The 13741-nt window shown below is 48.2% G+C and overlaps 1 protein-coding gene across 2 annotated transcripts; it reads right to left on the bottom strand.

Annotated features, from left to right (window-relative positions):
- Positions 1 to 4426: 4426 nt before the first annotated feature.
- CUNH2orf49 (chromosome unknown C2orf49 homolog) lies at positions 4427 to 12505 on the bottom strand. 2 transcript variants are annotated; one of them, XM_040993883.1, is made up of 5 exons: positions 12362 to 12505; positions 10578 to 10744; positions 8305 to 8431; positions 8062 to 8181; positions 4427 to 5942 (listed from the first exon to the last, which is right to left on the bottom strand). In XM_040993883.1, exons 1-5 carry the CDS (start codon positions 12458 to 12460, stop codon positions 5886 to 5888), a joined length of 570 nt encoding a protein of 189 aa, XP_040849817.1. In that variant the 5' UTR covers positions 12461 to 12505; the 3' UTR covers positions 4427 to 5885. The 2 variants fall into 2 exon arrangements, with proteins under 2 accessions (XP_040849817.1, XP_040849816.1); XM_040993882.1 differs by having other exon boundaries at positions 8062 to 8431.
- Between the last annotated feature and the right edge of the window lie 1236 nt (positions 12506 to 13741).

Raw genomic sequence — 13741 nt, 5'->3', positions numbered from 1 at the left:
GATCTGGGGCTGGTAGGAGAACCTGTGGAACTCCCCCACTAGGTCATAGCTTTTACCATGGCAGGGTGGGGGCAGCCTAGAGCAGGCTCGTTAGTATTGGTGTGAACCTGCTTCTGCGCACAGAGCCGGGCCGGACCATAACACCCATTTGCACACATAAAAGCCAGGATAGGGTGTGGGCCACTTCCACCTGGGTTAGGCTGCAACACCCACCAGTGAGAGCTGAGACAGTGGTGGGCTCATTTGACCGACAGCGGGGTCAAATACACGCCAGCACACACAAGATCCAAGGCTAGCAGGGGAGATGTGGGGACTCCCCTACTAGGCTACAGCATCCACTGGTATAACTGAGATCTTTGTCTTGGAGTTGGCCTGTTGTGGAACCTGGGGAGCTCTCCTAGTTCTAAGCTGCAGCTCCCACTGTTGAGCATGAGAGTCAGGGCTAGGTACTGGTCAGGCTGGGTAAGGAAGCTCCACTTGCTGGTAGTTGTGTGGGTAGGCTCTTAGATTGTGGACCAAGCCAAACCATAGTAAACTGGCATGAGCAGGGCCAGGATGGGGTACGGGCCATGCCTAGGCTATCATGCCTACCAGCTTGCATGAAAGCTAGGGATGGGGACAGGCTGAGCAGAACTAGGCTGAAGCATCTACCAGTGAGACTAAGGGTTGGCCGGGCTAGGCCAGGCTGCAGGATCCAATGACAAAGACCAAAGCAGAGGATGGGTTATGCTGGGCTAGGCCAGAGCAAACACTTGAACATGCAATATCTATGGCTAGGTGCTGGACTGGCTGGGGAGTTAAGGGGACACCCTGGCTGGGATATAGGTCCCACTGGTGAGCCCAAAAGCCAGAATGGGGGTGACTTACTAGGCTGAACAGGGATACAGTATCCCTCTGTTAGGCCTGGGGTGTGCCAGACTGGGCCAGGCTCCAGCACCTGCTGGTACTCGCAATAGCCAAAGTGGCTGTAGGACAGACTGCATTAGATTGGTGCCCGCTGAACCACATGAGAGCTTGGTCTGGTGGTGGACGAGGTGGGGCTGGCTGTCACACCCAACAATAAGCTGGAATGGGTGTGGGCTTGTCAGACAAGGCTGCTGTACCTGCTCGTAAATGCCAGGACAGGAAGTAGGCCAAGTACCAGTGTACACAAGATCTGCCACTGCGAGGTGGCCTGATAGAGGAGCCTGGAGAACTATGTCAAGATGCAGTCCCCTTGGGTAAAAGCAAGAGCCAAGCCTGGGAGGAGTCCAGATCAGGCTATGTTACAAAACCCACCAGCATATGCATGGCTCAAATCTAGGGGAGGACTGGGCCAAGCTGGTTCATAGTACCCACAGATAGATCTGAAAACCAGGGTGGGGCCGCAACACCAGCCAGTTCACATTAGGGCCTGGACTGGAACTGGATGGGCTGAACTAGGCTATAGCATCCACCAGCATCAGCTGGAACTTGGGGCAGGCTGGGCCAAGCCAGGCCTCAGCACCCACTGGTGAATGCTGATATGAGGTAGGCCATGCCAGACTGGACCACAGCACTCACCAACACACTTAATACCCCAGGCAGGTAGTGGTGAGCCAGGTAGAAGACTGCAGGGGTTCCCTGCTGGGCCACTGCTCCCACTGGTGAGAGAGATAGTTGGGTCTTGATGAAAGCCAGGCTGGGTATGGCTACAACACTTACTGGCCTGCATGTGAGCTGTGTTAAAGAGAGAACCAGGCTGGCTAAGTGACCACATCCACTGGTGCATGCATGAGCTGCAGTTAAGTGCAGCCTGCCTGGGCTTTACTGCAGCCTCAGCTGGCAAGTGCCAGGACTGGAGACAAGTTCTGTAAGGCTAGACAGAAATACCACCTAGAAAGCATAATATCTGGGGTCGGGAGTGAGTCTATGGGGAGGTTGTGGGATCCTCTCTGATGGGCTGCAACTCCCACTGGTGAGTACTAGGACTGGGGGCGGGCCTGGCTGGACAGGAAGTAGAACCTGCTGGCATGAGTGTTGGCTGAAGGGTAGAGTCGGTTGGGTCAAGGTAGGCTTCAAAGTCCAGTGATGTATACGAAATCTCAATGGGATATGGGGCAGACCGGAGCAGTCCACTGCACATGCTGGCAGGCACAGGAACAGGAGCTGGGGGACCAGGCCAGTGAGGGTTATTGGAGTTGCTTTGACTGGACTGCAGCTCCTCCTGAGGTATGTGAGAGCCGAGCGTGTGTTGGCAGGCTGGTTTGGGCTGCAGTACCCATTGGATTGCTGAGGATGGAGGGGTGAACAAACTGATCAACTACCCCAGCAAAGCTTGACAGCAAATTTCTGAAGCAATGAAGACTCGGAGGTGAACTATGACGGCCAATCGACCTTGAAAGGATTTCCTCCTCCATGGAGTGGTGGCATCAGCAGCCATCTCAGAACTATCAAATCCAAATGAGCAGAATGCTCAGAAAATGCTCCACAGCGGGGACCCTGGCAAGACCTTGGGTGGGGAACATCTTGGGTAATGCCACAGGTGGGAAACTGGGCATGGTTTCTCCTCTTGTATCTCCCCCCCTCCCCGCATATACAAGAAGAAAAAAAGTGTAACCAATGGTCTCACCTACTATTCCCTGATCCTCGACCCTTCCCACCCTGATCAACTATGTAAACATCATCAAAAATAAAATTTTAAAAAAATTCAGCAGCATTAACACCCAGTGTATAAAAATTCAGTTTCTTTTTTTTTTTTCCAAAGGGTCACCCCGAACTCGCAATGAATTTCCGGTCTGTACCACTTTAAAGGAACACTGACTAGTTCCTATCCCTCACAGTACTGTGTCAGTCAACAGGTTGGCCTCTGCAGCACCGACATCCCCCAAGCCAGGCTGTTCTAGCCTCTCTCCCATCTCCAGGATCCAAAGGTGTGGCTGGACTATCATGACCATGGCTGAACCCCATCGAGGCAGAGTTCTAGACTGTTTACTCATCAGTGCATTTTAGAGCTTATTCTCATTTTATTATCAATGACAAACTTACTCAAGATAATTTTATTTAGTTTATTTAAATAAGGATAAGGCTATTTAAAAAGACTTCTTATATACAAAAAATGCACATTATAAGGTTAAACTTTTCTGTACTGAATTACAAAACCTGCACAAGCATTTAATAAAAGAGCACACTTAAAAACATTTGACCATTTTGCCACCTTTACAAACTACTCAAGTTCCCCAGTAGTAAATTAGAGGAAGCGCTCACATACATATGTGGTTTAATCTACTGGCAGTTTTACTTAATGTAAGTTTCAAACAGTTCATTATTATCGAATGAGTCTCTAGAAGGGTTTTAGAATCATCTCTCAAAACTTAAGTCAACCAAAGTACTATTTCAAATAATAATCCCAATTCTGAAGATTTAAGTATCAGCAAATACATTACGGCCTCATGTAAGTAGTAGAACCGAATTTCCAAGAGCCTAGTAGCTGTTTAGATCAGAAGGCTATTCCGGGGAGTTGTACAACCTTCAGAGCCACGGGGAAGCAGTTCAGTGCGGGGGCCTGACCCTCTGCAGAACCTACACAGCAATCTATGATCCCTCAGCTGCAGGAGCCCGAGTCAGCCTGCCTCATCCTCCAGGGAATGAGTAGGCCAAGAAACACACTTCGCAAATTGAAGCCTGAAATTTAAGATCTACAGGAGAAAGCATATGGAAGGAAAAAAAGCAAGCATGTGAGGAAAGTACAAGAGGGGGGAAGAAGCAAAGAAAGGGAAAACGAGCAAAGACAAAGTGCACCTGCTCTGCACGGACAGCGGTGCCCGGAGTGACACCTGAGAGCTGGCTTCTGGCTCCAACACATCTGCCTGCTCCAACTAAAGAAAATCTGACTGTCCTGCAATACAGGATCAAGAGCGGCACATTAAACCATGTCAGTGAGGGAAGGATGTTCTGAAACTGTTCACCATTCAAAACGAGTCCTTCAGACCTTTTCAAGCAAGTCACAGTCTCGGGTGAGATGCCCCCTGCTGCTGCCCCACATCCCCAGTCACCCAGCACGGCTGAGCATGGAGGAGTCTTGAGACACCCATGGGCCTGCACCCCCAGGAGGCACAGCGCCCCGCCACGGCAGGCCCATGTAATACGGAGTACAGAGGAGTCAGTGCTTCTCCATGCCTTAAACTCAAAAGACTTCAATAAAATGCTGCTGTATGAGCATCGAGTTTGAAAGTTTATAAACTTCAATTTGAAGCAACAATATTACACAGTTCAGCTGTTATTACCAACCTACTCTGTAAGTTAAATATACAAATTAAAAATTAATTTCACTGAGTAACTAAAAGTTGCTACTGACTGAAAATCGTCAAGTGGCTAACTCTCTCTTAAATAAGAGAGAAGTAATGATGAAAGCAGAGGGGACAACTGAATGCAAAATATCATTTGTCATTCTACTTCAAAATCTGCACTTTGAAAAATCCCTCTTAGCATGTATTTACGGATGGGATCACAGTTGCCCATCACCAATACCTCATCGATCAGCCCTGCAGATAATTACACATTTAACAGTTTACTGTAACGCTAACAATTTGTACAACACTCAATATGTTTGCATAACAACTGCATCATCTGTTTACAAATTTAGAGTCTGAAATAAGGGCAGAGTGGCTAAACACCACTGGGTTAGAGTCTTTGTACACTCGTTACCTGCAAGGCTGAATTCATTTTTGCAAGGCTATGCAATAAACAAACTACAATGCTTGTTTCAACCAATCGGCAGAGGAGAATCCTCTAAAACGTGCTGAGCATCAACCACCCACAGAGAAAAGCAGAAAGCATATTTTGCTTTTCATTAGAAACACACAGGGGCAAAGTAGGTACTAGAACTCACAGTCACAAAGGCAAGCTATTTTCTCACGGATTTTCACTCGCTAATCATAGTGACAGTATCACCTGAACAAAAAACGAATGAGGAAACCTGCCAGGTCCTTCCGTCTGTCCGCTGCCCAGCGGCCAGTCCGCTGAGCCGTCTGCGGCTCCAGGAGCTCCTCCTGTGCAGCTCCCCCAGACCAGCCTGAGGCTCCCCCCAACACGTCCTGGAATCTCCTACGCTCCAGAATTCTTACAGGCCTCCTTACCTCTACACTCACCACCATCGGGTCCCACTGCCAACATGTTTATTCACCCTGTTAGATCAACTTCACTGGGAAAGGATTAGGCTGCCAGGAGGGAGAAACGGCTCAGCTCACAGAGAGACCACGGGCTGCTCCTGCCGAGCCGCTGCGACAGACGCCTGGACAGGCACACACTCGCGAAGGGTCAGTGCGGTCACCATGGGTCAGCTCCGTGTGCGGCTCAGGGGGAGGCGGCTTAGTGAGCGCTGACCGGCCCTTCTCCGGGCGGGAAGAAGCGATCAGCAGCTGTGGTTTTAGCTGTCCGTTCTGAAGGGCTCCGCAGCAACACTACAAAACATTTTCTTGGTGAAGATGGGAGGGTGAGTGTGGCAGGAGTTATGAAAATACTGTGATTAACTGTTCTACGCTTCTGCTTTAATAAAAATGAAAAACATGTAAAACATCTGAGTTTAAAAAAAAATCTCAGATTTTCCCAAAGACTGTAAGAGACTATAATTTCTAAAATCCATTAGATGTTTTATACCAGACTTGCAGCTAATGCTTCGACTAGTGTAAACATAAATGCATATGAAGCCACTGCTTTAAAAACAAATTCTTTGCTTATCCAGAGATGAAAGGCAAGAATCTTTGAAAAAGGAGGAGAAAAAAAAAATACTATTCTTCTAAACCTATTTTTAAATTTCTTAAAGAAAATGCCACAATAATCGGGATCTCTGTGAATACTGTCAATATAAGTGAACCTGCTTGAAAAACTACAATTACAGTTATATTTACATTTCTGGAAACTTTCCTTCATGGCCATGTGACATGCTGTATCTTCCTCTTTGCTTCCGGAGGCTTCAGGCTATTCTGAAAGACATGAGCGGAAACAGTTTATACCTGCAGAAATGTAAAGAAAAATGCCAGCAAACATTTGAAACCACCACGGTTTACCAAGGATATATTCTTGGGGAATCATTGCTGCCACCTGGTGGAGAATCCTTGAGCAATCAAGAAAACGCACAGGCTTGCACAGGCTTGCACTATAAACCACCCAACACTTAGAACACACCCAGACCATTGCTTTCCCCAGAACAAGTCAAAAGCACCCTGGGTTTCTGGCAGCTCCTTAGGTGAGCCTCTCTCACACAGAGTTGAGACCTGCTGACCACCTCAGACCTGCCTCGTGCCTGCCTTGTCCATGTCCCCATACAACTTCTCAGTTCAGAATCAGTAGCATAAGATTCTCAAATCCAGGTAACATCACAGCACTGAGGTAAAATTCCTCTGGGTGGGTGGAGCCCTGAAAGCAAGAAGCCAGGAGGCTCATTCCTTACTGCTTGAGCTGGACCCTGCAGCCTCTAAGCCGCACGAGGGTGGCTGAAGGAGCGGACGCAACACGCTGTGCCACACGGGAGCCCGGGAGCAGCCTGGTCACTGACTCTGGGATTCAGGATGACCCTGCTTTGTAGCCTGCAGTCCTCAACTCTGTCATGTTACATCCTGAGTTTCGCATCTCACCTCAGGCACTGACCCCTGGCATTTTAAAATCCATGATGATCAAGGTTTTTGCAAGCGTACTTGGCTTAGTTCCACTTAAAATGAATGGAGAGTTAAACCCTCCAAGCCTTTGTTTCCTCAACCATGAAATGGGAATAGCAAAGCCAACCTCACAAGCCTATGACAGCATTTACTAAACTAACACAAGTAAGGGTGAGTCGTTCTCTTTGTCCAAAGTCCATCCGTGTGGAGAGTCAGGTCCTTTTGCCAGGCCATCAGAAGAGGACAACCAAGCCAAAGTCCATGACAGGAATAACAGCCATGAAGCTGTTTAAACACACACTTACGGGCCCGGCGGTGTGGCCTAGCGGCTAAAGTCCCAACCTTGAACGCACCGGGATCACATATGGGTGCCGGTTCTAATCCCGGCAACTCCACTTCCCATCCAGCTCCCTGCTTGTGGCCTGGGAAAGTAGTCGAGACGGCCCAAAGCCTTGGGACCCTGCACCCGTGTGGGAGACCCAGAAGAAGTTCCTGGATCCTGGCTTCGGTTATGCATAGCATCGGCCGTTGCACTCACTTGGGGAGTAAATCATCGGATGGAAGATCTTTCTGTCTCTCCTCCTCTCTGTATATCTGACTTTCCAATAACAATAAATAAATCTTTAAGAAAAGTTGGTATAACTGTACCAATTTTGCCAGCAAATCCAAATGCTTCAATATCGTAGAGCACAGCATTAACAGAGTCCCATATCACTTCCGCAATCCTTCCAAAGCCAGTCACTCTTGAGGAAGAGAGGTGTCAAAGGGCAACTCTTCCAAGATTCTGGTGTCGATTTCAAGATAAGTGCAAATGACAGACTTAAGGTCAGGTCCCGAATGCGTGACCCTATGGTTTATCCTAATAAACGGGCATTTGTCTTTCACCTCTAAGATCGTTAAACTCAATGATAACTGTCTAGGAAAACTACTTAACACACTCTCTCTTCAAGCATTTTAAGCCGAAATAAACTGAATATACTTGTAAAAACATAATTACAAACTTTAAAATTCCAGGGTTCAGAGGGAGCTGCCACAATAGCTCAACTGGCTAATCTTCCACCGTGGTGGTGACAGCATCCCATGTGGGCACCGGTTCGTGCCCCGGCTGCTCCACTTCCCACCCAGCTCCCTGCTTGTGGTTTAGGAAAGCAGCGGAGGACAGCCCAAAACCTCATGACCCTGTGCCCCCCCAGAAAGGGGCTCTTGGCTTGGGGTCAGCTAGGTTCCCGCCCTTGGAGCCATTTGGAAAGTGAACCAATGGATGGAAAATCTTTGTCTCACCTTTTCTCTTTAATCTGCCTTTCTAATAAAAATCAATCTTAAAAAAAAAACTCCAGGGTTCAAACACCTGAGTAATGAGATATAAAAACCAGGCCATTAGAAGGTTCCAGAACAGCACAGGGCTGACTAGCTCAGGCTAGGAGGCCCCCACCCGGCCCTGACTTACCATAGCTTCTGCGTCTTCCTTCGGGGCGGCTCGCTTTAACTTCACAGGCGTAGTTCCGACAGGGGACAAGGGTGGGGACTTGACACAGGAAGGGCTTTTGCTATGTGTTAGGTCATGATTCTGCTTAGTGTCATTATCACTGTGTTCCATTTTATTGTTCATAGGCAAATTGGGAGACAGAGTTAAGGGTGAAACATTTGAAGAATTTGATAATTTTCGAAAGGCACTGCTGGTAAAGCTTGCTTGAGGGGGCGGCTTAAGTCGCTCGTTATCTCCATTTTCTGTTTTTCTCACTTTTATGCTTGTACTTGTTGAGCTTCCATCAAACACAATGAGGGGTCTTTTTCTTAATCCATCTACAGTGTTATCCCTGGAACCAAAAGAACGTACTTCTGGTCAAACCCATCCAGAGGGGCAACTTGATGCACTGGTGCTCAAAGTTCAACAAAAAACAAGATTTATTGATAAGACTAACCTGTTGAACACGGACTGGTGGAAATGAGATTTTCCAGTGCTTTACAATTGAAAATATTTACCAGTGCAAAGCTGACTTTAGAGAATACACAAGGGTACAACTATTTTTAAAAACCGATTAATCCACTATCTCCAGAATTTCAAAGGATAGTTCCTTAAAAAAGAAATCACTGGGCCCAGTACAATGACTCAGTAGTTAAATCCTCACCTTGCAAGCTCCAGGATTCCATGTGGGCACCAGTTCACGTGCTGGCTGCCCCACTTCCCTTCCAGCTCCCTGCTTGTGGCCTGGGAAAGCAGTCGAGGATGGCCCTGCACCCACGTGATAGACCCAGAAGAACCTCCTGGCTCCTGGCTCCTGGCTCCTGGCTCTGGCCATTGTAGCAATCTGGGAGTGAATCGGTGGATAGAAGGTCTTTCTGTATCGCCTTCTCTCTGACTTTCCAATAAAAGTAAATAAATCTTTGTTGTAACTTAGGAAGGATAATGACCAATAAAAGTATTGCATGAGTAGCCCTGCCACAGCCCACACCGGGGCAGAATAAGCTACTGTATTCCATAAACACCTCTACAGCCAGGCCTTTCTAAACTCACTGAACATTTGGATAAGTGGAAAGTTTTCATATTTAGCTTCTGAAAATCTAATTTCCACTCTTCAAAAAGAAATTGTTCTGATTTGAAAGGTGGAGTTACAGAGCAAAGGAGAGAGAGACAGAGAGAGACGTTCCACCTGTTAGCCCACTTCCCAAATGGCTGAAGCAGCCAGAGAGAAGCCAATCTGAAGCCAGGAACCAGAAGCCTCCTCCAGGTCCCCCACATGGGGGAAGAGACCCAAAACTTGAGCCAGCCTTCGCCGATTTCCCTGGCCACACGCAGGGACCTGAACCAGAAGTGGGACAACAGAACTTGAAATCAGCGACATAGGAGATGCAGTGCGGGCAGAAGCTTAGCTTACAATTCCACAGGCTTCCTGAACACTAACGCACAGCCTACATGAATACACAACCAACATGAATATGAAACTAAAATGCCTAATCTGAACTGAAATTTAGTCTTGATCAAAAGCAAGACTGTACACCTTTTTTTAAAAAAAAGATTTATTTATTTGTATTGGAAAGGCAGATTTTACAGAGAGGAGACAGAGAGAAGAAAGATCTTCCACCCACCGATTCACTCCCCAAGCGGCCCAAGCTGAGCTGATCCAAAGCGAGGAGCCAGGAGCTTCTTTCAGGTCTCCCATGTAGGTTCAGGGACCCAAGGCTTTAGGCCATCCTCAAGTTCTTTTCTCATGCCGCAGGCAGGGAGCTGGATGAGGAGCCGGGCTGCTAGGATTAGAACTGGTGCCCGCCCATATGGGATCCCGATGCATGCAGGATGAGGACTTCAGCCAGTAGGCTACTGTGTCGGGCCCTGTACACCCTTTCTTAAAGATTAGCAGCAGACATGTCTCATGCCTGGGGAATAATCTCACTCATGAAATGCATTCAAACCACCAACTAACCCGGAGCCATGTGTTCCTCCATCCATCTCCCTCCCCAGTCCTTTCTTACTGTCTCTAGGGTACTGCCCAAAGGGGTGCCTCATAAGCACAAGGCCCTAAAAATAAACTAAGCAACCGATCAATAACACCCACTGGGGGTACACAGACATGGAAGATATTAGCAGCTCACTTACTGAACTTGGCACACTTTGGACTAAGTAATCAGATGTCGACCAATCAAACATAGAGTTCTCAAACAAACAAACAACAAAAAAAAACATTCTCTTGTGATTTTATGGAATATTTCATAAATATTGAAATGGGACCAGAGGATGGACGATTTCTCTCTGTAATTCCTTCAAATTTATTCTTAGAATTAACTAAATTAATCCTAACTTAGAGAAGAGCAAAAAGGCACTCAACACCTCATGGTGCTCCATAATGGTTAAAAAACTTTTTTTTTTTTTAAATTAAGTCTATCTAGAGAGAAAAAAAAAAAAGCAAAGCAAACTGCTTAAATCAAACACGTTTTAACATGAAAACTGGAACAATCAGAAAGTACCTTCTGGCCTCAGCTTTGTTCTCATGTTGCTCTCTCTTCTTTTCCATCATTCTGCCCCACCTGTTCTTCGGCAACTCCCTCCTAGGCAGCGGGATTGCATGCTGGACATAGAGATCGGTGAGATCGTCTTTGTTTATTCGTGCGTCGTTTTCAACACTTATGTTTTTCTGTGCAAAATAAATTTTTTAATAACTAATCATCTTCTTAGCTAGCAAGGTAAGGCACTCCTTCAATACTATGCTAGAAAACCACTTTCACAGTTACAAGCATGAATCAAAGTCCTGTAACAATGTAAGCGGTTTAAGGTCTGCAAATATTACAGCGTCATCTGACAGACAACAGCCGCATGTCCGCACTGAAGCACTGCTACTCACAACAGCTCAGCCAACACACTAGGCATGAAGACCCCGCCAGGAGCATCTTTATAATTTATCAAGGGGACGGGAAATAAGTTAATAACGGCCTCAGTTAGCACGCTGTGCCAGTAAGCTACCCTGAGCGTTAGGAGCAGGCTAGAGGGACGGAGGTCCCGGGCTCGCACTCGTTCTTGCTCTTGAATTGAGATTCTTTCCAAGACTTGAACAGCGTGCAGATGGAAAGCAGCTCTCACAGCTGACAACAACGGCACATCGCCAGGGCAGCCTGCTTTCCCTCCCCAGCACCATGCGTCTGGTCCAGTCGTCTCTGTCTAATCACCCCCTCAGACCTCCTCACCACGCTGCAACACACAGCAGATGCAAGGCAACGGGCACCCAGACAAGTCTGCATCTAGAACCGAGCGTGGAAATGACATCACAAATGAGAAACGCCTGACAACGCTGGGTTCAGTACAACCAATGATGTCTTCCAATAAACTTGGGTCAAGTGTGTTAAGAAATCTGAAGCACGTTTCAGCTTTAGCCACAGGCACTTATGGGGGAAGGCCCCGAGCCAGGGCAGCTGTCAGCAAGCAACCCCGACCAGACACCAACTCTCCCCGTACTTCCATCACGGATTGTGGAGAACACATTTCTGTTTATGGGTGGAAATATCTCCAGCTTTTTCTTCCCCTCTTCCCTACGGTGGCCCTTTGGTGTCTTTCCACGTCATCTCCACTCCCAGCATTCCTCTGGACCACATTCCCCAAGGACTCAGTCACATTATTTTGCACCTTGGGGCAAAGATTCTCCATCTGTGGCTTTCGGACTAGCAGCCAGAACTGGTTTAAAATACAAATGTGTCGGGACATCCCTGATCCACTGACCATGGACGTGGCCCCGGGATGGAATCTGTGCTTTACCAACTGTTGTGGGGGTGAGGGGGAAGGAGGCGGCTCTGATGTCCTGAAGAAGCTGGTCAACCAGAGGCACCCACTTAGGAGGACGTGGGAAAGTAGCATACTGAAGTTTTGGAAAAGCACAAAAGCCCCCAGGAACACCTCCTGCCCACCCCGCTGCCGGCCGGTGTGTGTCCAGTCTCTCTGGGACCCGCCATCAGCACCTCTTTCAAGCGGCTTGCTTGGGGAGTGCGGGATGCACCCTTGACCGACTCGGCCAGCCTCATTCCCCGCTCGTACCCGCTCCCTCGCTGCCTGCAGCCCCTGCTCACACCCAGGCCGCGGCCGTGCAGCCCTATCCCCCAGGGATTGCCGAGACGCCAAGCCCGCCTCTTCTCCACACACGGGGGCCTGCGTGGGTGGAAGAGGGTGGTCAGCAGCCCCGCAGGAAGGAAACGACGCCGGCGGCAGGGGCTGTCGTCACCGCGGGCTGCCGGGAGCGAGGCCCACCCGCCCCGGCGTGCCCAACCTGCTCCAGCGTGAGGAGAAGGAACTCCTGCGACAGCAGCTCCGGGTGCAGCAGCAGCTCCGAGTCCTTGCAGCTGCGACCGCCCACATCCCCCGCCATCGTCGTCGCCAGGAGACCCCCCGGCTGGCTACCCACAAAGCTTCGAGAAGGAAGCGGCCCGGAAGTGACTGGCACCCCTGTGTGACGTCACTGAGCGCGCCGCGCGCCTGTCAGGCCTCTGGTGGCCGGGTACGGTTTTGCGGGCGTCCTTGGGCTCCGTGTTCGCTGAGGGAAAACAAAGGGGATTAAAAAAGAAAGAAAGAAAAAACAGGAATGTCGAGTCTTGAGAAAGGAATGAGCAAAGCCCACGCCGCTGGCCAGGATGGAGTGCGTCCGCGGTGACGTCGGGTGGCGGAGGCCGAAGGGAATCGGAGAAGGTGGCGGACATTGACCCTGACGGGTCACCGGCCACCCGAAGTCACTTCTCCTGTCAGCCCGGTTATTGTGTGTCGTCTCATCAGCCCCCTGTGCGGCCAAACATTAGTTTGTAACCCCAGGGTCAAAGAGCCTTCACATTCAGAATTAAGAAAATTATAATAACATAAGAATATAATCACCTAAGAAAAAGAACAGCCAGCCAAGAAAACGCCGGCTACCGCGAACGCTTCTTGGAACTTGGCTGCGTTTTACTGGGATTGTCTGGGAAAAGCTTTTTGAGGAGGACCCGTGCGTTTTGATCATGCCTCTAAAACAGGGCACTGAGGTTGAGAAACTTCGAGATCACAGGCTGCCGTTCAAACAAAAATCTTTTTTTAAAAAAAAAAAAAAGAAGCAACAAGACTCTTAAGTATTTGGCTGATGAACTTCATTTGTTGATGCAAGTTTATAGTTGGAGTCAGCTAGTGTTAAGAGTTAAGAAATCTGCACTTTTGTATAATGGGAAAGAGGTTTAAATGGAATGACTTGTTTCCGACTGTTTATCGGTTTCCGGGAGATTTATGCTCATGAACTGAGAATACCAAAAGATAAAATCTTGAGTAGTGAAAAGTAGATGAGACACTGTGTCGAAAGAACAAAATAAAGCTGGGAGATACTTTGGCAATTTTTCATAATCACCGATGCATGTGCTAGTTTATATAGTTTAGGTCCTGAAACTGTCTGAGGACTGAAAGGAGACCCAAGCCATCACTGTCTTTCCTTTTAGTGCCCATAGCACTCATTTGGGAGAGATTCAGACAGTTTTCATCCACAATGACTGAACCCTTAACTAGAGGTGAGGCAGGTATTGAAATGCCCCAGGTTGGAGGGTAAGGGCATAAATGATATTCTGAATCATAAATGTGAGGTGCTGTTCTTAGCATTGAAACCCTGTCACTGGCATCATCCCCTCCTCCTCTTCGA

Source organism: Ochotona curzoniae, unplaced genomic scaffold, assembly GCF_017591425.1.
Source record: "Ochotona curzoniae isolate NIBS_2020 unplaced genomic scaffold, NIBS_Ocur_1.0 contig_883, whole genome shotgun sequence".
In the NCBI taxonomy this organism is placed as follows: domain Eukaryota; kingdom Metazoa; phylum Chordata; class Mammalia; order Lagomorpha; family Ochotonidae; genus Ochotona; species Ochotona curzoniae.
Note: the sequence above shows the minus strand (reverse complement) of the source record. Positions and strands in the feature narration are given on the sequence as shown.